This window comes from Scyliorhinus torazame, chromosome 12 (assembly GCF_047496885.1).
Source record: "Scyliorhinus torazame isolate Kashiwa2021f chromosome 12, sScyTor2.1, whole genome shotgun sequence".
NCBI classification, from domain to species: Eukaryota; Metazoa; Chordata; class Chondrichthyes; order Carcharhiniformes; family Scyliorhinidae; genus Scyliorhinus; species Scyliorhinus torazame.
In genome coordinates, this window is record NC_092718.1 from 38,008,922 (window position 1) to 38,034,188 (window position 25,267).

At 49.1% G+C, this 25,267-nt stretch overlaps 1 protein-coding gene across 1 annotated transcript in view; it reads right to left on the bottom strand.

The window, feature by feature from the left end:
* Positions 1–7,280: 7,280 nt before the first annotated feature.
* LOC140387323 (protein FAM81A-like) overlaps positions 7,281–25,267 on the bottom strand; it is a 65,239-nt gene continuing 47,252 nt past the window's right edge. The window contains 4 exon segments of the mRNA XM_072470251.1: positions 7,281–7,683; positions 8,760–8,955; positions 12,352–12,487; positions 13,134–13,240. Coding sequence (XP_072326352.1) covers positions 7,544–7,683; positions 8,760–8,955; positions 12,352–12,487; positions 13,134–13,240 — 579 coding nt within the window. The 3' untranslated portion in view covers positions 7,281–7,543.

Consider the following 25,267-nt stretch of genomic DNA (forward strand, 5'->3'; position numbering starts at 1 on the left):
CATCACCTATGTAGGTACGTATTGCCTTAAAAGGATAGAATGCCACTGTGCCAGCAAGATAATACTTTATGCAATCTATATGCTTGCCTTTGTAAACTGTGTATACTCCATCACAACTTGCCTTCGTTACAATAGCTGCATTTTAAATGTTTTTTTTTGGCTTTTGGAAGTTCTGGTGTTATAAAAAAAAAACTATTTAAATGTAAATTCTTTATCTCCTAAGGGCTCGTCTGCTGAATGCAAAAAAAAAAAGCTGCACCTACATGACGGTAATAACTTAAATCAGCTGAACTTGGAGGAGTTATGGAGGTGGTGGGGAGGGGAGAGGGCTGGGTGGGGCGGAGAAGGCTATAACTGGTAGTGGCACCTAACTTGGGAAGGGAAAGCATCCTCGAACTTGTGCATTGACATTCGAATAAGGATCAGATTTTGGTTGCCGCCCTCTTGCCTCGTCCAGTGAGAGAGACTCTCCAGGTTCACGGGAGAATGGTCGCCTTCAGGAGAGGAGGTGGGGGGGAGGGAGGGAAGAGGGAAACAGCTGGTCTATCGCTTACGTAGCCCTTTTTTTTATCTTCCTAAAAGTGTGCTGTGAGTTCAAACCATAAATATCAAGGAGACAGAATTTTCTTTTGATTTAATTTTCACCAATGGGTTTCAAAGCAAGCCTAAAACACATTTCTGATGGAACACAATAGGCGAACACAACAGGGGACAGATTCGTAAAAGATACAACCCAAACTACAGCGAAAACATCGTAGTGTGGCTTTGCTTGGATACCAAAATTGCAAAGTGCTTTGATAGGGTGGATGTGGCAAAACGTCTTGTCTTTGACAGGAGAAGGGAGCAAGATACCCACTGACAGATTAAAGAAAGTAGGTGATGCGCAATCAATCACTCTCAAGACAAAGTGATTCATAACTGAAGGCTTTAATCTGCTAGAACTCTTCCCCAGCAGCTTCGATACAGAAAGTGAAGGCTGCTGGGACGGCACTGGTTCTTATACTCCGCCTCTCAGGGCGGAGCTATGTACATCAGCCAATGGTAGACTCCTGGGTCTAACCAATGGTCATCCACCTCTCAGGTACCGCAATACCTGGTACTACCACATTCACCCCCTGTTAAAAAAGAGCCCGGCGGGGTGAGTGCCAGAGTTAATAGTCGCCTTTCACATGGTATGACCAGGTATGGAGGTACCGTGATGTCGAGGGTAATAACAAAGTGTTCATAGTGCAGCAATCAGTCGATCGGGTGGCCTGGTCGTCCTTCTGGAGCGTCTGGGCTTCGGCGGTGATTCTGATGGGGGTCCCGGCGGTTGCGACTCCGGGAGCGTGATGTTGTCCTCCCTGGCAGCTTCGTCACCCCTAGGCGGCGCTGTTGGGGCAAAAGGTGGACAGGGGAGGAAGGCGCCTGTAAGGGGCGCCGGTGTGTGTTCGGGCCTAGGCAGGAGCGGCGGGAGTACTGACCCTCCAGTTAGGTGCTGTGGGGAGGGTGGGGGTGGGGGCAATGGTACGGGTGCACGCGCCAGGTCCCGAAGGGAGACCGTGTCTTGGCAGCCGTCAGGGAACGCTACGTAGGCATACTGGGGGTTGGCGTTCAGCAGGTGGAGCCTCTCGACCAACGGGTCCGACTTGTGCGCCTTCACATGTTTCCGAAGCAGGATGAGTCCGGGTGTTGCTAGCCAAGTTGGGAGCGAGGTCCCGGAGGAGGATTTCCTGGGGAAAACAAAGAGACGTTTGTGAGGTGTCTGATTCGTGGTTGTACAGAGCAGTGACCGGATGGAGTGGAGAGCCACCGGGAGGACTTCCTGCCAGCGGGAGACTGGGAGATTCCTGGACCGTAGGTCCAGCAGGACGGTCTTCCAGACCGTTCCGTTCTCCCTCTCTACCTGCCCGTTTCCCCGGGGGTTGTAACTTGTCGTCCTGCTCAAGGCGATGCCCTTGCTGAGCAGGAATTGACGCAGTTCGTCACTCATGAAGGAGGACCCCCTATCACTGTGAATGTATGCGGGGAAACCGAACAGTGTAAAGATACCCTGGAGGGCCTTGATGACGGTGGTTGTGGTCATGTCTGGGCAGGGGATGGCGAATGGGAACCGGGAGTACTCGTCAATCACGTTCAGGAAGTACGTGTTGCGGTCGGTGGAGGGGAGGGGGCTTTTGAAATCCATGCTGAGGCGTTCAAAGGGACGGGAAGCCTTTATCAGGTGCGCCCTCTCTGGCCAGTAGAAGTGCGGTTTGCACTCCTCGCAGATTTGGCAGTCCCTGGTGGTGGTCCTGACCTCCTCGATGGAGTCGGGCAGGTTGCGGGTCTTGATAAAATGAAAAAAACGAGTGACCCCCGGGTGGCAGAGGTCCTCGTGGAGGGATCGGAGGCGGTCTACTTGTGCGGTGGTACAAGTACCGCGGGACAGGGCATCAGGAGGCTCGTTCAGCTTCACTGGACGGTACAAGATCTCGTAATTGTAGGTGGAGAGTTCTATCCTCCACCGCAAGATCTTGTCGTTCTTAATCTTGCCCCGCTGTGCGTTATCGAACATGAAGGCAACCGACCATTGGTCCGTGAGGAGAGTGAATCTCCTGCCGGCCAGGTAATGCCTCCAGTGTCGCACAGCTTCTACTATGGCCTGGGCCTCCTTTTCGACCGAGGAGTGGCGAATTTCTGAAGCATGGAGGGTACGGGAGAAGAAAGCCACGGGCCTGCCCGGTTGATTTAGGGTGGCCACCAGAGCTATGTCGGACGCATCGCTCTCGACCTGGAAGGGGAGGAACTTGTCGATGGCGCGCATTGTGGCCTTTGCAATGTCCGCTTTGATGCGGCTGAAGGCCTGGCGGGCCTCCGTCGACAGGGGGAAGGTTGTGGACTGGATCAGGGGTCGGGCTTTGTCTGCGTAATTGGGGACCCACTGTGCATAATAGCTGAAGAACCCGAGGCAGCGCTTCTTGGCCTTGGGGCAGTGAGGGAGGGGGAACTCCATGAGGGGGCGCATGCGCTCAGGGTCGGGGCCTATGACTCCACTTCGCCCTACGTAGTCTAGAATGGTTAGTCAGTCGGTGCTAAACATGCATTTATCCTTATTGTATGTCAGGTTAAGGATTTTCGCGGTCTGGAGAAATTTTCGGAGGTTGGTGTCGTGGTCCTGCTGGTCATGGCCGCAGATGGTGACGTTATCCAGATACGGGAACGTTGCCCGTAAGCCATACCGGTCAACCATTCGGTCCATCTCTCGCTGGAAGACCGAGACCCCGTTCGTGACACCGAAGGGAACCCTTAAAAAGTGATAGAGCCGCCCGTCTGCTTCGAAGGCAGTGTACTGGCGGTCACCATTACGGAGGGGTAGCTGGTGGTAGGCAGACTTGTGATCCACCGTGGAGAAAACCTTGTATTGTGCGATCCTGTTCACCAGGTCGGCTATACGGGAGAGAGGGTACTCATTCAGCTACGTAAACCTGTTGATGGTCTGATTGTAGTCAATGACCATCCTATGTTTCTCCCCGGTCTTTACCACCACTATTTGAGCCCTCCAGGGGCTGTTGCTCGCTTCGATGACCCCTTCCCTCAGCAGCCTCTGGACCTCCGACCTGATAAAGGTCCGGTACTGGGCACTGTACCGTCTGCTCCTGGTGGCGACGGGTTTGCAATCCGGGGTGAGGTTCGCAAACAGGGAAGGTGGGTCGACCTTAAGGGTCGCGAGGCTGCAGACAGTAAGGGTGGGTATATGGCCGCCAAATTTAAAAGTCAGGCTTTGCAGATGGCACTGGAAATCCAGCCCGAGGAGGGTGGCTGCGCAGAGGTGCGGCAGGACGTACATGCGGAAATTGTGGAATTCCCTGCCTTGGACAGTGAGGTTCGCGAGGCAGAACCCTTTATCTCCTCCGCGTGTGACCCGGAGGCCAGGGAGATCCTTTGATTTACGGGATGGGTGACAAGAGAACAGCGCCTTACCGTGTCAGGGTGAACAAAGCTTTCCGTGCTCCCAGAGTCAATCAGGCACGATGTCTCGTGGCCGTTGATGGAGATCTTCGTTGTAGCTTTCGCAAGCGTCCGGGGCCGACTCTGGTCCAGAGTCACAGAGGCCAGCTGAAGTAATTGAGAGTTCTGGTGGGGCAGCATGTAGTCGGCTGTGCTGGGGGCCTGGGGCCCCATCCAAGATGACGTCACCCATGGGTCGCACATGATGTCCGGGGATGAAAAAGATGGCGGTGGCGAGATACAAAATGGCGGTGCCCACCCGTCCAGCATGGTGTCTGGGGGGCAAAATGGCCGCACCCGCGGGTCTCACGTGGCCTTAGGATAGGGGGGTGGCGGTGAGTGCTGGGCGGTCGGGGCCTGAAAGGGGGGTTGCCGATAGTCGCTGGAGACCGCAGCCATGGCGCGGGCCTGGCAGACCCCCACATAGTGGTCCTTCTTGCCGCACCCTTTGCAGGTGGCGGTGCAGGCCGGGCAGCGTGGGCGGGGATGATTCGCCTGCCCGCAGAAGAAACAGCGGTGTCCGGCGGCGTTAGTGAGCCATCTTGCCGCGCAGGCTTGCGGGGTCGGGGGAAGGTCTGAGGGGCTATCGCTACGGGGTGCCACGCAGCCCAGGGGGCCGCCACGCGATCGGGAGCAAAGGACAGCGTGTTTTTATAGGCAACATCCATGGACCCTGCCAGTGCCCGTGCCTCTGCAAGTCCCAGAGTGTCCATTTCTAGGAGCCTTCGGCGGATATCGGGGAGGTCATACCTGCCACGAAAGCAACCCTGATCAAAAGTTCCGTGTGCTCATTCCCCGAAACTGGCGGGCAGCCACAGTTTCGGCCCAGCACCAGCCAGCACCCGGTAGAAGTCTTCCAACGTTTCCTCGGGGCTTTGCCTCCTAGTCGCCAGCAGGTGACGAGCGTAGACCTGGTTCACAGGGCGGTTATAATGTCCTTCTAGCAGCTTGATCGCGGCAGCATAATTCGCCGCCTCCTCGATAAGAGGGTAGATCCCAGGGCTGACCCGTGAGCGTAGGAGATACATCTTTTGTCCTTCCATGGGGATGTCGGCGGCCGTGTCGAGGTAGCCCTTAAAGCACGCCAGCCAATGTTTGAAAATAGCAGCAGAGTTGTCCGCGTGGGGGCTGAGCTGAAGGCACTCCGGTTTGATATGGAGATCCATCCTTTCAACTGAAGTTGTAGCAGATTAAATTGATGCGCAATCAATTACTCTCAAGACAAAGTGATTCATAACTGAAGGCTTTAATCTGCTAGAACTCTTCCCCTGCAGCTTCGATACAGAAAGTGAAGGCTGCTGGGCGGCACCAGTTCTTATACTCCGCCTCTCAGGGCGGAGCTATGTACACCAGCCAATGGTAGACTCCTGGGTCTAACCAATGGTCATCGACCTCTCAGGTACCGCAATACCTGGTACTACCACAGTAGGACAAATAGATTCACACACAGTGTTGAAGAAATGGGAAACATGGAGATGAACACGACAGCATTGATGCATTTAAAGGCAGGCTTGGTGTACGGATGAAGGCAGGAATACAGGACAGGATGAGAAGCGGCAATTAGAGTGGGAGGAGACTGGTGTAGAATATAACCATCACTGTTAAATCACAAGGTTACGTTAGAAAGGCAGGGGCTAGGATGGCACATGCCGCAGTGGTTAGCACTGGGACTGCGGCGCTGAGGACCCACGTTTGAATCCCGGCCCTGCGTCACTGTCCGTGTGGAGTTTGCACATTTTCCCTGTGTCTGCGTGGGTCTCACCCCCACAACCCAAAGATGTGCAGGTTAGGTGGATTGGCCACGCTAAATTGCCCCTTAATTGGAAAAAAATAATTGGGTACTCTTAACTTTAAAAAAAAAGGGAGGGACTGTTCTCCTTGAAGCAAAGATGATTGAGGATAAATTTGATAGAGGTGTATAAGAATATGACAGGCTCAGATAAGGTAGTCAACAAAAAGCCCCTCCCAAGACTGGGGGACACAGATTTGATACTTTGGGCAAAATATGCAGGGGGAATGTGAGGAGGGTCTATTTTACGCAGCAAGTGGCAATGATCTGGAATTTACTGCCACGAAGATGGTGGAAAGGGAAATAATCAGTGGTTTCAGAATGAAATTGGGTGAATGCTTGAAGAAAACACATTTTCAGGGCCATGGAGAATGGGACTGACAGAATGACTCCGCTGAGAGGCAGTATGGACTCGATAGGCTGAAGTACCACATTTGCTGTAAATGACTCGGTGACTTTATAAGAGTGGAAAATACTTTATAAGAGTGGAATGCAATGGTTAAGAAGCTTCCAAAAAAGTTGCATGTCGAAATTACATTTTTAACAAAATGCTAAATTCAAAAACAGCTTTGATGTAAATTTTTTGAATGTGTAATACGCTTACTGAATCTACAGGGGCGATTTTAACTAAACAGTTATGAAATTCATCAGGAGTGGCACGGTGGTGCAGTGGTTAGCACTGCTTCCTCACAGCACCGAGGACCTGGGTTCAATCCCGGCTCTGGGTCACTGTCCGTGTGGAGTTTGCACATTCACCCAGTGTTTCCGTGGGTCTCACCCCCACAACCCAAAGGTGTGTAGAGTAGGTGAATTGGCCACACTAAATTGCCCTTTAATTGGAAAAAAATAATGGGGTACTCTAAATTTACCTCCTTAACGGACCACTGGGCCCATTGGGGTGTCCCACTAAAGATCTTCTCTCCCCTCCCCATTCCCATCCCTCCACCTCTGTCCACACTGCACCCCCCCCCCCCCAATCCCTTTGCCCCACTGTGCTGGTGCCTTTCAACCTGGCCCAAGCAATATCTGCCCACCACACCCTTCCACTTACTGTTTCGTCCAGCTTTGAATCCTCCGCAATGCTCCCAGTTGACCAGAGAGCTGTTGGACATTTGATTGGTCAGCTTTCTCTCACGAGACACTAGTGGTCACCCTGCTAACAGGGAAATGAGGGGGTACACAAATTTTGTGTGTTGTCCTCTTCAATTAGCATTGGCAGCTTGAGAATCATGGCTCCCACTCCAAAATGTGGCAGATGAATTTCCGGACCTGTGGGTTGGTAAAAGTTGTTAATGGTGATTACACTTCTAATTAAAGTACAATTTTCACAGAACTCATGTAGTTTTCACAACTAGTAAACTGGCTCTGGAAGGATGTAATAAAGATTGTTAATCCTTATTGTGAGCACACGTGAGGAAGAGGTGAAGACCCGTGTTCATGATGTGATCCTGTCACATCAGTTTAATTGGAAAAACACAATCAATCAATCAGTCATATGTCCATTGAAAGCCACTTCTGCATAGAAAATACACACACAACTTGCTTTATTGGGATAAAGGCTTACAATGAGTTTGGTGTACAATGCTCAAACCAGTATAATTTGCTGACTTGGTTAACTTACACATAAGGCTATCAATGTTTTACTGAGGCCCCCTTTTGATAAACATAAGCTGTATGAAATAGCTTCAAGCAACTACCAATGTAATGGCAAATGTTGTTTTAGACTGTGGCTATTGGACTATGACTATTCATCTAAATGAATGATGTAGATCATGTACAATGACTCTATTTTAAAACGGCTCCAGAGGAATCCATCGTGTGCTGCATCTGATGAATCTGTTTCTGCAACTGCTCTTTATCCTGCTTCATCTTTGCTTCCAGTATGTGTCTTAAGGATCCAATGCTATCATAAATAGCTGAAAAGCCTTGATAACAAAAGACAAATCATCAGAAGCGTGTAAAGCACTGCATCGAATGTTGTGGATGCAAAGAATATCAGAAAAGATTCAAAATGATACACAGCAGCAAAATACTGTGGGTGCTGGAAATACTCGGCAGGTCTGGCAGTATCTGCGGAGAGGCAAACAGAACTGATGTTTCAGGATAAAGGCCCTTGACCTAAAGCATTAACTCTGTTTCCCTCTCCCCAGTTGCTGCCAGGCCTGCTGAGTATTTCCAGCGTTTTCTGTTTTTAATTTGTTTTAGATTTTCTAGAGTGGACTCCAATAAACCAGATAAGCAGGAATCTGGTTCAATGACCATTGTGGTAATAGGTGTTCTCACAAACACAAGGCAGCTGGGTTTTCAATTTGAACAACTCTGGCCAATTATCCCATCGAGGCACACAGACCTTGGGGATCAGATTCGGAATCTGTAGGTCTGAGCTGCGTTTGGTGATCTCAGCATGATTGCAACTGGCATACAATAAATGATCTTCACTTCCTGGCTAAGGAGTGGGAAGATCACTGAGGTTTCTCACTCCTCACTGCTATTTAGAGGCATCCCTGCTGGAAAGCACCAGTGTGCAGATACCAGGTGAGGGCAGGATTGGGCTCGGTTGCGATGCAGTTTCTCCACCGCCTTTTGTCTAGGTTCACACAGTGAGGAACTTGAGCAAAGTGCTAGATGGTGCCTGCTCAAATATGACCTGACAGCTTAATAACATAGGGGCGTGGGAATGCTCCATTTTGAAACCAATCCTTATACTTAACATCAAGTTGGATCATGTGCAAATTTTTTTTTAAATTTAAAGTACCCAATTCTTTTTTTTTTCCCCAATTAAGGGGCAATCCACCTACCCTGACACTTCTTTGGGTCGTGGGGGCGTGACCCACGCAGACATGGGGAGACAGTGCAAACTCCACACGGACAGTGACCTGGGGCCGGGATTGCACGCGGATCCTCGGCGCCATGAGGCAGCAGTGCTAACCACTGCACCACCGGGCCACCCCATGAATCATGTGTAAATGATGGAGCCGTACAAACACTGATTTTATCTCACCAACATTCGTTTCAGCTTCGATCTCCTCTATTTCTTTCCATATTTTCTTTTCTATGCTAACGATGACCAGATTCAGCTTGTCCTCCACATGCTTTATGTTGTGAAGCTCTGAGTTCATTTTCTGTATCGCTTCTATTTTGTCAAGTTTCACGGACAGCTGGTTAATCCTGTCTTCCATTGATTTCTCACTGCTTTCCTAACACAAACAGAAAGTCACATCTCCATTACTGCAAACGAACTGGCAGCCAGCCCAGAGAACACTCCCACTGTTTGAAAGGATGAACATTGTACAATGGTAGCAACCAGTAGCACTGGCCTACACACATTTAACCTGTAGGATTTCCTCAGTGCGCTAGGGTAAGGTAATATGGTAGGCATGTTCTTTATTAATCACTTACTAATCCTTATTGATTTGGGGGGGGGGTGGGGAGAAAGCTGAGCATCATAGGGAGGGGGGTGTCTGGCGGCTACTCTGGGAGAAGAGGTTGGTTGCTGATCAGAGGAGGGAACTGGCTCAGGAGTAGGAAGAGAGAATTGGGGGGGGCGACAAAATTGGTTGTTGCTGGGGGCAGAAAATTGTCTGGTGGGGTGGGGGGCATTCCCAGAATCCTCTTCTGTCACCTCTGCTGGATGTGATTGAAGGGGTCCCTGTGGTGCCCACTGGGTACAGAAGAACAAAGAACAAGAACAAAGAAATGTACAGCACAGGAACAGGCCCTTTGGCCCTCCAAGCCCGTGCCGACCATGCTGCCCAGCTCAACTAAAATCTTCTACACTTCCTGGGTCCGTATCCCTCTATTCCCATCCTATTCGTGTGTTTGTCAAAATGCCCCTTAAATGGCACTATCGTCCCTGCTTCCACCACCTCCTCCGGTAGTGAGTTCCAGGCACCCACTACCCTCTGAGTAAAAACCTTGCCTCGTACATCTCCTCTAAACCTTGCCCCTCGCACCTTAAATCTATGCCCCCTAGTAATTGACCCCTCTACCCTGGGAAAAAGCCCAGGAAGGCCTTGGTTTTGCTGGTGGACACCGTGTGCTCCCTTTCCAGGGACACCCGGCAGTGAACTGAGTCACATAGAGAGGCAGGCAGTCGGGAAGTAGGACCCCCTCGACCGCCTGCTGCCTGAATCCCGTTTTAAAAATAAATTTAGAGTGCCCAATTCTTTTTTTTCTAATTAAGGGGTGTGGTAGTATGTATTGGGGGTCATGTGGGACTGGAAGCCCTAATGTCATTGGCTGACAGATCCCGGGTCCTGGTTGGCCGTTGACCTCAAGCTCCGCCCTGAAGGCGGAGTATAAGAAGCCGGAGTCTTCCCCCGCAGGCCAGTTTACTATCGAGCTGCGGGGGAACAGACACGCTTAATAAAGCCTCATCGACTTCACTCTATTCGTCTCATGGAGTCTTTGTGCGCTATAAGGGGTAATTTAGCGTGGCCAATCCACCTACTCTGCACATCTTTGGGTTGTGAGGGTGAGACCCAGGCAGACACGGGGAGAATGTGCAAACTGCAGACAGACAGTGACCCGGGGCCAGGATTGAACCCAGGTCCTCGGCGCTGTGAAGCAGCAGTGCTAACCATTGGACTACCGCGCCACCCTCATCATTATCAAAAGAATATCCGGGCTGCTTTAAAATAATTTTCTTAAATTGTACACAAACGCATTAATTATTCACTGTAACATTGTCATTGCTTACTTAATGTACGAGAAAACTACTGTTGCTTATCCTTCAGAATGGACGAGCCACAAGCTGGACATTATCAAAGATTATCATAGAATTTACAGTGCAAGAGGCCATTCGGCCCATCGAGTCTGCACCGGCTCTTGGAAAGAGCACCCTGCCCAAGGTCAACACCTCCACCCTATCCCCATAACCCAGTAACCCCACCCAACACTAAGGGCAATTTTGGACACTAAGGGCAATTTATCATGGCCAATCCACCTAACCTGCACATCTTTGGACTGTGGGAGGAAACCGGAGCACCCGGAGGAAACCCACACACACACGGGGAGGATGTGCAGACTCCGCACAGACAGTGACCCAAGCTGGAATCGAACCTGGGACCCTGGAGCTGTGAAGCAATTGTGCTATCCACAATGCTACCGTGCTGCCTCGACATACTGTTAGTGATGCTGATTATGTGTTACATCTTTCATTAAATCCGAGGGACCACTCACAGATACGGCGCTCCAGTTGAAATGTGGCACATATTAGCTAGCTTGATAACCTGTTTATTTCTCCCACCCCCTGACCCCCAGTACTTCCCATTTTCTCTCCTTGTCAGTTTCTTTCCAACTTCCTCCAAACGTTCACCATTACTCCTCCCAACAACACATTGTCACCAGCAAACAGAAAAAATAGAATATGACACAGGAAACTGTGACAACTTTGCATTGTAACATTATACAGTTCCTGTCTTTGAAACATCTTGAAGCTGACTACCTATTGCAGTGTTTTTCAAACTTTTTTCCAGGGACCTATTTTTACCAACCGTCCGACCTTCGCGACCCACGCCAGCCGACCTTCGCGACCCACGCCGGCCGACCTTCGCGACCCACGCCGGCCGACCTGCGCGACCCACCATTTTCTCTTACCTTGTTTGTTGCTGACAAAAATGGAGGAAATGGTTTTGGGTCCCTTTGGCCCCAATGGTCCCTTTGGCCCCCCTCGAACTTGAAAAAAAAAGGCTGCGACCATATAATAAAATATGCGGCCGCACAGCGCATGCACATCGATGATCGAGCACGCATGTGCAGTGCGGCCAAATTTTTAAAAATCTGTTCCTGGCCATTTTGAAGGCCACTCGCAGCCGGCATTATTAAAAGCAGGCTGCTGTGGCTGTTGCGCGCGGATTTGGGTGATCGGGAGCGCCGTGACGGACGGCTCCGCGGCCCTCCCAACACCCGCCCACGACCCACCTGCGGGTCGCGCCTCCGAGTTTGACAATGCCTGACCTATTGTGTACAGGGTTGGCACGTACAGGGTTAATGTGGGAGTGAGTAATAGTACCACCCACAGTGATTTAAGCAAACATATGACCCACACTAAGAGGTCAGACTAGTGTTGGGACAGAGCCATGTGCACAAGAAAGCATGGAGATAGGTCCTAGCTAGAAGGTTTTAATATATATATATATATAAATGTACATATTTGTTATAGTTAATAAATCCATGCTGTTCACAGAATCCATAGAATCCCTACAGTGCAGAGGAGGTCTTTCAGCGCAATGAATCTGCATCTGAAAGAGCATCCTACCTCGACCCATTCCCCCACCCTCTCCCTGCAACCCTACTTAACCCTTGGACACGAAGGGACAATTTAGCATGGACAATCCACCTAACCTGCACGCTTTTGGACTGGGGGAGGAAACCGGAGCACCCGGATAAACCCACGCAGATAGGGGAGAGAATGTGCAAACCCCACACAGACAATCACCCGAGGCCGGAATCGAAACCAGGTCCCTGGTGCTGTGAGGTAGCAGTGCTAACCAGTTAACCTACTTAAGATTATGAAGACTTCACTAAGGCCTCCCAAATGGCGTCCAACACCCTACAAATTTCATTTTTCTGCTCTTTAATGAAATACTTACAGTTTTATCTTTCACCGTTAATGAGATCAGTTCTATTTGATGCAACAATTCCTGCTCCTTTCTAGCTAGTTTCTGTTCCAAACGGGAGCAACTGGATAAAACCTGATCCTTGATGTCTTCAGTTATGCTCTTCATCCTTTGAAAGATAATTTGTGACAATTTCTGGCCAAGAAGAATCATGCATCGCCGTGGGTCGCATCTTACCCAGTGCCATTCTCACACAGCTACTAAATAGGGACATATTGCTTGGGCTGTGTGACGGTTCTGTCCCTGGACTAATAATTCAGAGAACGCGAGTTCAAATCCCGTCATGGAAGTTTTGGAATTTGAATTCAGTTCATCAAACGTTGAAATAAAAAGCTGCCATCAGGAAAAGCGACCACAAAGACCCACCAGGTTCGCTTGTGCTGGCGCAGGTATAGTGAGCTGTATGGCCTCCTTCTTTCCAGTATGAATCCGTGATAAAGCAATTCTGTATTCCACCCTGCTCGCTCGTGTCTCTTCATTGTGAAAACTCTCCCAACCTCACACAAGCAGGGCCTGCGGGCTGTACAGCCAGGTCCACCATTGCAGAGCTCTGAGCACAGGGCGAGGATGAGAAGGTGCAGGATTCTTGACGACTGTCACCAAACAAAAAGTGGTGGGTGGGGGGGGGGGGGGGGGGGGGCGCTGTTGGGTGGGCACTCAGGGCATCGCCTGGGTACCATATGGCCAAGTGCTTGTAAATCACCCCTGAGATTTACCGAGTCACACAGCGATGGAGCAGGAGGATAGGCACTCACCTAATATCCAGTAGGTGGGGCTGTTCTCTGTTTTGTTCCCCAGTAAACCCAATCTTTATTTGTTGCTCTCGAATATATTCCTCAACTCTCTTTAAAAGTTCGGAAATCTGTTGAAAGATCGATATAATGCAAAATAAACATAAGGGGGTGGGATTTGTACCACGCTCATTTAAGGGTGCTGAATATGACACCACCAACAGCCTGAATATACAGGTGCCGTTAAGCAGGGAAAATTGTCCCCAAGTCTCGTTAACATTGAATAGGTGAGGTTACAGCTTTACTTCTCCAGTTGTTCACTGGCATGTCCCCTGGTCAAGACCCTGGGAATAGTGTGACCATGACGTTATTTAGGGCAACCTTGCCCCTCTTCACGGGAAGGTATAGTTTGATGGCAGCATTCTGGAGCCTGCCATGGGGGCTGCAGATGTGCCTGAAACAGATGTTAAGGAGGTGTCACAGCCCGCCCCATCACTTCGAGTGCTCAGATGCTGCAGTTTTAGTGGTCAGGGGTCTTATCCGGTGGAAGAGGGATTTGCTGCTCCCACAGCAGATATTGAAGAGGATCCAGGTAAGTGGCAAGAGTTGGCAGAGGAGGCCAATGACAGAGCACAGCAGGCACGACAGGGGGAATCAATGGGCACAGAAGGTTGCTGTGGGTAGGGCTCGTAAATCAAAGCATGCACTGTCCTCATCTTCCCCTCTGCGCCGCCTGTAGCCCCACAGCTCAGAGACCTGCCCTCTCTGTTTGTCTACCAGCACACTACACCTCCCTCTGATGCTATGTAGGCACTCTGCCTCTCCTACTCTACTGCGTCCCCCACTTCCCACATTTCTGCCACAACTCTCACTATTCTTCCATGACATGACACTGTGAAAACATAATGGCTCCCACTAGCAACCCCCCCCCCCCCCCTCCCCCCTTCCATCCTCTGTGGCAAATGATGTAGAATATGAGGAAGCAGATGGGCACATGGGCAGAGTCAGCCTACATCCATTTCCTCGAGGAGGGAGTCCTGGACATTATGAAATGAAAATCGCTTATTGTCACAAGTAGGCTTCACTGAAGTTACTGTGAAAAGCCCCTAGTCGCCACATTCCGGCGCCTGTTCGGAGAGGCTGTTACGGGTTCAGACTTCTGGGCACTGGCGAGATTGGAGGATGGGTTCCACAGATATCTCGCTCTCGTATCCTCCTTTCTATTTCCTTCCCACTCCAGTATCACTCTGCAGTTTGCACAACCTCCGGCAGCTGCTTTCATCTCTCTCTCTCTCTCTTTTCCTGCGTTCCCTCAACAATCACCGTTCCTGCTCCTTCACATTTACGTTGAGAACTTGTGCAGGGACCCCGGCAAGCAGAGGAGGAGGGTGGCATCATGAAAGAGGCATTGTTTGGCCTTGCCCATGCAGATACCAGCACAGACATAAGTGCACCTTTGTCTGGTTCACCGGGCAGGGCTCAGGGCCTCTGCGCAGAGACACACCGAACAGTCGTGAGCCCAGGGACAGAAAGGATGCAAAAAGCAGCCTCCCCAAAGAAGCACTGGTAACCAATGCCCACTGGAGACCTCCAACAGCCCAGACCACAGAAAAATGATGGCGACATGTCCCAGGTTCAGGAGGGGAAAGTCAACCATGGTTTCTGCTCCTGAGTGTCCAGCAATTCTGAGTTTGGTCATTTTGAAATTTGTTGCTGAATAGCTTGCTCACTTACTACTGAGTGTACTTCACACATACATTATAGCCCTTTAGCAAGATACCAGAGAACAACCTGTGGGACACTATCTCAGCAATCAGAGTAATCAAGAGGGGGAGGAAATTGGTGAAGAAAAATAAATCACAACTGAGCTCATTTCTCTTCCAAATGTTGAATGATTTCAGGGTAAATCAAAAAGTGTCCTTTTTCATGCAAATGTTTTGAGCAGTTGTCATGATTAGAATAAATTAATCTGAATTATTTCCTTTTTCTGGTTATTATTTTTTAAATTTAGAGTACCCAATTTTTTTTTCTAATTAAGGGACAATTTAGCGTGACCAACCCACCTAACCTGCACATCTTTGGGTTGTGGGGGTGTAACCCACGCAGACACGGGGAGAATGTGCAAACTCCACACGGACAGTGACCCAGGGCCGGGATTTGAACACAGGTCCTCAGCGTTGTAGGCAGCTGTGCTAACCACTGTGCCATGTGCCGCCCAATTTCATGGTTATTATTACATAACACTGACTTGACACAGTGTGGATAATTGAGACAGGGATTCCACAGGAAATTCTGCGGTTCCTCTGGGATTTCTGTCAATGCCACAGGGATCAACGGTGGGTCATTTGCTAAAACTCTTGCCCCTTCTGGCGAAGGTTGTGGGTTCAGGACCCACTCCAGAGGATCGAACACATAATCAAGGCTGACACTCCAGTGCAGAACCGAGGGAATGCCGCTCAGTCAGCGGTGCTGTCCTTCACCGAGGCATCAAACTGAGGTGGAAAGACCTGATGGCACTACTTAAAAGGAGGAGTTCTCCCCAATGTCCTTCAGCCAAGATCAGGACAAACCAGATGACCTGGTCATTATCACATTGGTGTTTGCCGGGCCTTACTGTGTTTCCTACATTACGATGTTATTGTACTCTAAAAGCCGTACTGCCTGAGGTTATTCAACCTTGCCCCTCGCCTGAGGTGTGGTGACCCTCAGGTTAAATCACCACCAGTCAGCTCTCCCCCTCAAAGGAGAAGGCGGCTGATGGTCACCTGGGACTATGGCAACTTTATTAATAATAATCTTTATTGTCACAAGTAGGCTTACATTAAAACTGTAATGAAGTTACTGTGAAAATCCCCTAGTCGCCACATTCCGGCACTTGTTCGGGTACACCGAGGGAGAATTCAGAATGTCCAAATTATCTAACAGCGCGTCTTTCGGGACTTGTGGGAGGAAACCGGAGCATCTGGAGGAAACCCACGCAGACACGGGGAGAACGTGCAGACTCCGCAGAGACAGTGACCCAAGCCGGGAATCGAACCGGGGACCCTGGCGCTGTGAAGCAACAGTGCTAACCACTGTGCTATTGTGCCTCCCTGCTACTGTGCCTCTCTTTACCTTTACCTTTACCCTAAAAGTATTTAATGGCTGTCTTGAGGTTGTGAACGGCGCTATACAAATGCAAGTTTTTCAGGCTTTCTCCTGCTGAATTTAGAGTGGAAGATTGAGGGAGCCCCTGTGGGAATCAGTGGTAATGCTGTCAGATTCTGATACTTATACCTCTCCACAGCCTGTGATTAAAGCTGAGTTTTCCTTTGCAGCACCACAAAGATCTCTGCAGTTTGCGCAGACTTAAGTTTCGGAATAAGGACCCAATCTGAAGACTTCCTTTCTGCTCATTAAATAAACAGTAATGATAATTTATGCCCCAATATTAGAAACTTTCCCCACAGAAATGTAATCATTTCCTTGTGTTAAATATTTACACAGAGTGGTTGAACAATGCACCATTCACAGAAATTGTAAAACTATATGAATGTATTCAAAATTGTACTCTACAAGGTTAAATGGTGCTAAAATTCTCAGAAGGGTTAGTTAACAATACTGCAACGCAATGCAACTGAGCCAAAGGAGACTTCCGCACTTCAAAGTGAAACAGTCAGTTTCAGGTGGAGCTGTTGAGTTTGACTGGGAACCGTTTCAGCACAATTTTAGAAGTGATTAAGTTTTAAAGAGACACTTCAGACAAAAAGTACAGTTCTCGATAGGAGAAATGTTTACATGGTGACGATATTTTGGTTCCGTTTAAACATTTTGTCAACCATGACCTCATGTCTCATAGTACATTTCCAAAATAATTATTGTAGGTTTTTATTAATGGTGGGAAAGGTCAAAATTTGTTTCCTTTAGGAGAGGCGGGGACTAAAACATTGGAATGAATTAAATGTAATTCTTTTGGGGTTGCTTCACAACCACACAGCTGCCTTTGCCAGCAATCCCCCTCCACCCCCAATCCCGATATATTTATATCTATGTTGAAGAACGAATCAAATGTATAATTCAGATACAGTTTTTGAAGCCATGTACTTAAAACATAAATGGGACATATTTCTCTCTCATTGCACTTGGGGCAAGGACCCAACTGTACAATTCATCGAGGAAAGTCTGGTTGGAAAGATAGAGCTTGTATTTACATAGTACACCTCTCATCCTCAGAAGCACTTCACAGCGGGTGAATTATTTTGAATTGCAGTCACTGTCCTAATGTGGGCAGTCAACCAAATTGGGTGCAGCGAAGTGTGACAAGCAACTATGAGATAAATGGCCAGGTGGTGATGGGTGAGATCTAACTGTTGACTAGGGCAGGGGGGAGCACTCCCCTCATCTGCTTCTCAGATTGCCAAGGGATCTTAATATTTCCACCTAAGAAAGGCAGATGGAGCCACCTCTGTTTAATGTCTGATTCAAAAGATTCCCACTCCAGCTCCCTCAGTACTGCAGGGAAGTGACAGGCTACGTGTACAACACCCAAGTGGAACCTGAATGATGACTTTTTTTTTGTGTTCCACCGGAAGAATCCTTTACTCACAATGTGGCTAATTTTGACTTTGAACATTAGTGTGAAATGGACAGTATTGAATCTGGAGAGCTGTCTAATGGACACCTGATATGGTGTCGCCCAAAGTTAAAATTACCACCAGTACGTGGAAATTCTCCCCAGAGACCTTCATCCCTAATAATAGGGTATTAATTGCAATTTTTAAAGATGAAATAAATCTGAATTCTGACGATTTATACATAAGTAAGACATGAGGATTAGTAAAAGACAAAGAACCGGTTAGTCCTGTGCTAGAGCTTTACCACAAGCAGTGTCAGTGGCATCAAACAGCCATTTAGCAAATTGATGAAACACTGTTTTAATAACAGAAAACAAGATCTTATTTGGAAAAGCAATTGTAAATGGAATATTTACGCCGACCAGCTACCAAATATTCACAGTGCGGGGCGGGGGGTGGAGCATGACTTTTAATTATCAATGTCGTGGCACTATCACTTGGAATGTGATCAAGGTGCCAGAAAGAAAGTCATCAGTTTTGGAATTCCTGGATTTGTGAAGGGTGGCGGACTGACAGTGAGGAAACAGAAGGAAAGAAATTCTTGCATTTAGATAGCACCTTTCATAACCAACCACAGGATGTCCCGAAGCGCTCTACAGCCAATGGGGTCATTTTGAAATGTAACCACTGTCACAATTAAGAAAGATAAGTACTTCAGTCGTACATAGATGCTGATGCTCAAAGGTGCTGACTAGTGAAATTCCCCCCCAAAATATGGCCGGTGTAATGTTGTAGAATATGAATTCCACAACCAAGGCAACACGGTGGTATAGTGGTTATCGGATTTGATTGGATTGGATTGGATTTGTTTATTGTCGCTACACCACTCCACTAGGTTCTCTATCTCCCTCCTGTATTCGGACTCATCGTTATTCGAGATCCGGCCCACTATGGTCGTATCGTCAGCAAACTTGTAGATGGAGTTGGAACCAAGTTTTTGCCACTATGGAACTATCACTGTTGCCTCTCAGCGTCAGGGACCCAGGTTGGTTCAATTCCGGCCTTGGGTGACAGTCTGGGTGGAGTCTGCACATTCTCCCCGTATCTGCGTGCGTTTCCTCGGGGTGCTCCCTTCTTCCCACAGTCCAAAGATGTGCAGGTTAGGTGGACTGGCTATGCTAAATTGCCCCTTAGTGTCCAAAGGTTAGATGGGGTTACGGGGATAGGACAGGGGTAGTGGGCTTGGGTTGGGATGCTCCTTTGGAGGTCAATGCAGACTCGATAGGCACAAATGGCCTCCTTCTGCATTTTAAGGATTCTATGAATAAGCAAAATGTGTCAAAAACCATTTTGGAACTGTAACCGATTGCAGAGCTGAGGTGAGTGCAGTTGGCAGAACAAAGCACACAGCAAGATATCTAATGTACCCTGGCTCTGGGTTTCCAGATGGGATCAGATCAGAATTTTGTGGGTACCCGGAACCCCCCCCCCCCTCCCCGGCAAGTTCTTCCCTAGAATTTCAGAGCTATGGCTCAGACTTTCCAGTCAATGATGGAGGATATTACCAGACATTACATGCGCTCGCACTTATCCAACCCATTTTGGCACAGTATTTTCCACAGGAATCTGGGACCTCCTGATGACAGGTAATTTCGACCTGAAACGTTAACTCTGTTTCTACACAGACACCGCCTGACCTGCTGAGTATTTCCAGCTTTTCTCTCCACACTGTTTTTATTACAGCTGATTTTCTTTTGTGCTCCACAAGGATTTCATTTATTTATCTTTACCGAATGAGTCAAACGCCAGCTAGTCTGTTTTTTTTGTTGACTTCGTCATTGTCAATATCCACAGTGTCAGATGAATTCCACAGGAACACTTGTCCTGTGTTATCCAAGGAGTATAAAGGCTGGGGTTTTAATTGGGGCCAATGAAAAATATTTCCAAGGATGTATCGGGGCGGGTTTCTGACGTAATCAGCGGGGCGGGCAACTCCGGCGGGAAGGAGTGGCGTGAACCACTCCGGCGTCTGTTTTGTTATGCTCTTGACGTAGCATATGCTACGTCCTTGATGTGCACTCTGACAAAGGAAGGTTCAGACTTGGAGATAGCTTTAACACGTTTATTAAACTATTAACAATTCTCCTACTTGGATTCGACGCTACTGTTAATCCTGCTATAGCTACTCAGACTGACAAACCAGTCTGCTACAATCCACGTGGTGGGTGTGATGTTCAATCAACCCTGTGTCTGTACTCACTAGAGTGTTTCCACTGGAAAGAGACTGAGCAGGTGTGATGTGTCCTTTTATATGGGTTGGTGTAATGCCCTCCTGTGGTAGTGTCACCTCTGTGTGTATCGTGACAGCTCATTGGTCGTGTCCTATCTTACTGACCTATTGGTTGACTGTCTGTGTGTCATGTCTCTGGTGTTCCCTCTAGTGTCTAGCTAGGTGTAGTGTATGTACATTAACCCTTTGTGTACTTACAGTGATGTATATCACCACATCCCCCCATTTCTCGTGTTACATATTTTCTGTACAGTGTTAAAGAAAATTGAACAAACTAGGTAGATGAGTGAAACTCTGTACAAGTTATGATAACAGTGATCATTAAACAATAAGTCCAAATCATATGCATGAGTCCAAAGTTCATTAATTATTATGGTCGAGTGGCTTTCTTGTTTGGTTGTTGAGTTGGTGATGTTGATGGTGGCATTGCATTGTAAACACCATCAGTGTCCTGTGCTGAAGGAACCAAGAAGTGGTCACATCACTTTGTTGTCTGATTTGGACTCTTTTTTCCTTTCTTTCGATGCTTGTGGTGGTAATTCTTGATGGCATTTGTCCTGAAAGCCAGGTTGCCTGTTGGTCGTGCAGCAAACGTGAATTGGTAAGATGCATCGTCCTGCCATGGCATGTCATTGTACTGAGCTGAGCAGTAACAGTGTCCCTCATGGACAGAGTTGTACCATGTCGAACCAGCCTTAGTTCCATTGGTGTTGTTTTTGTCGTGCTTGTTGTCAACGTTATTGCCTTTGATACGCTTCTTGCTATTGTCGTTGATGTTGTAGTTGTGTTGGTTGATTTTGTTGCCGTGGTTGCTGCGCTCAAGGGCCACACTCTGTGTATAATACGAGTCCTTCGCACAGTTACTCGTGTTAGCGTGCTTTGTGGCATCTGCTGTCTCCTTGAGCGTGCCGTCACTGAGTTTGCGGTGCACCCCGTCTGGAGTCATGTCGGGCTTACTTGAATCAGCTTTGGCTTGTCGATGCTCCCCGTCTGGAGTCTGGTCAGTTTCACCAAAGTCAGTTTTGGTTTGTCGATGCTCCCCGTCTGGAGCCCTTTCTGGTTCACCTGAATCAGATTTGGTTTCTTGATGCTCCCCACCCGGAGTCACTGCAGGTTCACTTGAGTCAGCTGAGATTTCTTGATGCTCCCCATCCGGAGTCAAAACGTTCAGGAATTAATTTGCTTGTGGAGAGGCGCGAGCGAATGAGGTTTGAAGTAACGTGGTGTCACCGGAGTCACCAGTAGTCTCACTGCGATTGTCGAGTGTCTCTGTACATTCTAGCTGAGGTCTGTCACGTTGCACATCTGGTATGGGAAGTGGGATGCCGTCGTCACTTGTCTCACATACAGTAGGTAGAGCCTCAGTGTCTTCTTGTCGTTCACTTGAGCTGGGTAGACCGTCAGAGTCTTCTTCTGGTGGCTCAAATAATCTGGGTGGACTGTCACAGTCTGCTTGCTGCACACTTGAGCATGGTAGACTGTCAGAGTCTTCTTCTTGTTCACTGGAGCGGGGTAGACTGTCATAGTCTTTCTGTTGTTCACTTGAGCGTGGCAGACTTGCATTGTCTGCTGCTGGTTGCTCAGAGGAGGTTGCTAGACCCTCATGGTCTTGTTCATGCAAGGACTGCGCTTTGGAGTCTTGCATTGCTTCTATCGTGGAGGCTGTCCACGAGCTCGCTGTGGAGGCTTGTATCACTCCCTCTGTGGAATCTTGCAGCGTTCCTTGTGTGGAATAGTGCATTGGTCTCTCTGTGGAAACTGTCATCACTTCTTGTTGATGCAAGGACTGCGCTCTGGAGTCTTGCATTGCTTCTATCGTGGAGTCTGTCCACGAGCTCGCTGTGGAGGCTTGGACCCTTCGCGGTGCGTGGACCACTCTCTGTGTGGCAGCAGGCCGCTCTCTGTGGGCTTGTAACGCTCTCTGTCTCTTGGTGTCAGGCCGCAGCATAATCCTGCACTCACGATTCGGGATGTCATATCTGCTGGGTTAAAGATCCTCAAATCCGAAGAACTTGTTGTCGGGGTCTTCAATGTACAACCCCTGTAGTTGCAGTTCGGATTTGGTACTGGGGTAGCCACCCAAGGTGAAATGTTCGTCTGAGTCGTTGTCTTCTAGGACCATATCATCACGGTTTGTGTCGGAGCTGGCATTGGGCTCTCGATGTCCAAAGAAGATTTCAAGGTCTGAGTCATAGTCTTCAAGGACTGTACCATCTCTTTGGGCGGTGCTTACTGCTTGTTGCAGGGTTCTGTGGAGGGTACTTTCTGCTACTGGTCGAATTTCAGGCATTGTGCTGTCGTTCCAGGTGAAAGAATCCGGTTTTACGGCTTTAAATTTTTTTTCTGTGTTTTGGGACATTTCCCCTTTAAGTGGGCGTGGTCCAGGGGCCTCTGACGTCACAACACGTGTGACGTGTGTGCGTAGAAAGCGATTGCGCATGCGCAGATCACTGTTCCTTTACTTGGGGCCTTTTTCGCAATTGCGCATGCACGGCTTCTCGCGCATACGCAAACGGACCTTCCCGTTCTGTGCGTTCTTTGCGCAACTGCGCATGTGCAGCACCTTTTCCAAGGTGGCTGCAATTCAAAACTGCCGTTCGTTGCTGCAAGCCTACCTCGTGGTGAGTTTTGGCGTCTCTTTTACCTTTTCTTCTTGTATGTTCCTCGCAGAATTCTTGGAATTTGTCCGGGACTGCCTGGAAATCGCTCTTGTTTTGCCCCTTTGAGTATTTGAAGGTCTGGAAGATTTCAGCTGCTTCTGGACCCACAGTGTTAAGTAGATGCTTTATTTTCTCTGCATCCGCTACACCATCTAGGTCGGAAGTTACCAGGTAGATCTTGAATCTCTGCCTGAACCAATGCCAGTTTTCACTGAGATTGCCTTGGTACCTGAGCTGCTATGGAACCAGAATCTCAAACATCATCTTGCCTGGCTACTGTTGCTGGTAGTCACTGTTTGCTGAGTTTTAACTATATGGATTGAAACAGTTCACTCCTGGAACCATGTTTTGTTATGCTCTTGACTTAGCATATGCTGCTTCCTTGATGTGCACTCTGACAAAGGAAGGTTCAGACTTGGAGATAGCTTTAACACGTTTATTAAACTATTAACAATTTTCCTACTTGGATTTGACGCTACTGTTAATCCTGCTATAGCTACTCAGACTGACAAACCAGTCTGCTACAATCCACGTGGTGGGTGTGATGTTCAATCAACCCTGTACTCACTGAGTGTCTCCACTGGAAGGAGACTGAGCATGTGTGATGTGTCCTTTTATATGGGTTGGTGTAATGCCCCCCTGTGGTAGTGTCACCTCTGTGTGTATCGTGACTGCCAATTGGTCGTGCCTTATCTTACTGACCTATTGGTTGACTGTCTGTGTGTCATGTCTCGGGTGTTCCCTCTAGTGTCTAGCTAGGTGTAGTGTATGTACATGAACCCTTTGTGTACTTACAGTGATGTATATCACCACAGTGTCGGGCCACCACAAAGGTGCGGAATCCTCCGCACCTTCAGGGGCTAGGCCGGCCCCGGAGTGGTTTGCGCCGCGCCGGCCGGCAGGGAAGGGGCTTGGCGCCACGCCAACCACCGCCGAAGGGCCTCCGATGGCCGGCACGAGTTGGTGCATGCGCGGGAATGCCAGCGTGTGCTGGCGTCATCCCAGCGCATGCGCAGAGGGCTTCGTCTCTGCACCGGCAATGGCAGACTGCTACAGCTGCCAGTGCGGAAGAATAGAGTGCCCCCACGGCACAGGCCCGCCCGCAGATCGGTGGGCCCCAATCGAAGGCCAGGCCACCGTGGGGGCAACTCCTGGGGCCAGATCCCCCGTGCCCCCCCCCCACCCCCCCAACCCCGAGAAGCCCAGAGGCCACCCGCGCCACCAGGTCCCGCTGGTAAGGACCTACTCTAATTTACGCCGGCGGGACAAGCAAAAAACATGCAGCCACTCGGCCCATTGCGGGCTGGAGAATCGCTGGGTGGGCCACTACCAGCGGCCGCCGACCAGCGCGGCGCGATTCCCGCCCCCGCAAAATCTCCGGCGCCGGAGAATTCGGCAGCCGGCGGGATTCATGCGCCCCCCCCCCCCCATTTGAAAATTGGGGGTGGGATTCTCCGACCCGGCAGGTCGGAGGGTGAAGTTTGCCTTTTTCCAAAGAATGAACAACCAGCATGAATAGATGGAGATATAGCTGGGTAACCAGCTTGTTTTACATTAGAATTGCAGTGCTGGTATAAAGCTGATTCACTTTCCACAGATAAGTAATTTTAATGTAAGTCAGATCCATCTAATTTCTGGAGCAAACCACAATAAGAGTCTAGGGAAGAGGGAACCTCAGTCCATTTCACCCGGTGTCTGCTCAGTCCCTGACTCTAGATTTAACGATAAAAATTGTCTGCCCAGCTTTAGGTCCTTGGAACCGATTTCAATAAAATGGCTGAGCTGCCTGTGGGAGTGCATGACACTGGTAGCTCACCCATTTGAAGAATAGGGTGGGATGGTGGCACAGTGGGTAGCACTGCTGCCTCGCAGCACTAGGGACCTGGGTTCAATTCCGGTCTGTGTGGAGTTTGCACTCCCTCCCCGTGTCTGTGTGGGTTTCCTCCGGGCGATTCGGTTTCCTCCCACAGTCCAAAGGTGTACAGGTTAGCTGAATTGGCCATGTTAAATTGCCCCTTAGTGTCCAAAGGTTAGGTCGGGTACTGGGTTATGGGGATAGGGTGGGGGCCTAGGTAGGGTGTCCATACAAAAGGGTTGGTGCAGACTCAATGGGCCAAATGGCCTCCTTCTGCACTGTACGGATTCTATGATAAGAAATGAACATCGGTCTGCTTTCCTGCATGGTCTTGTGGCTGCCATTTTTCACCTGTTCACTCTGAGGTCTAATCTCTACCCCATAAACTACAAGTTCTGAGCATCAGAGCAGAGCCAATCCCAACGCTACATTTCTGATGGAAATGGTGGAAACAAGTAGCACACATCAAAATGGCACCATTTAAAAAAAATATCAGAATGCGTGATTGGTTGGGCATCATCTACTTCAGACCAGTATTTGTTGGCAATTAAATTAGTTCAACAGTCTTCACATACACAGGACGATTTTCAACCACATTTGCCATCAAAGAGAACGGCGCTGAGGGTGGAAAATACGGGCGAGGTCACGTTTCCAATTTCCCCTCGCCAAGGACGTTACAAGGTTCATGCCCATAAAGGGCGAGAACCACATTTTAATGTTTTAGCAGTTGCGGCCGTCCAGTTTCTGTGCTAATTGGGGCACCCTGTAAAGACGGCGCCCTGTCTCTGTGGGGAGCCGGC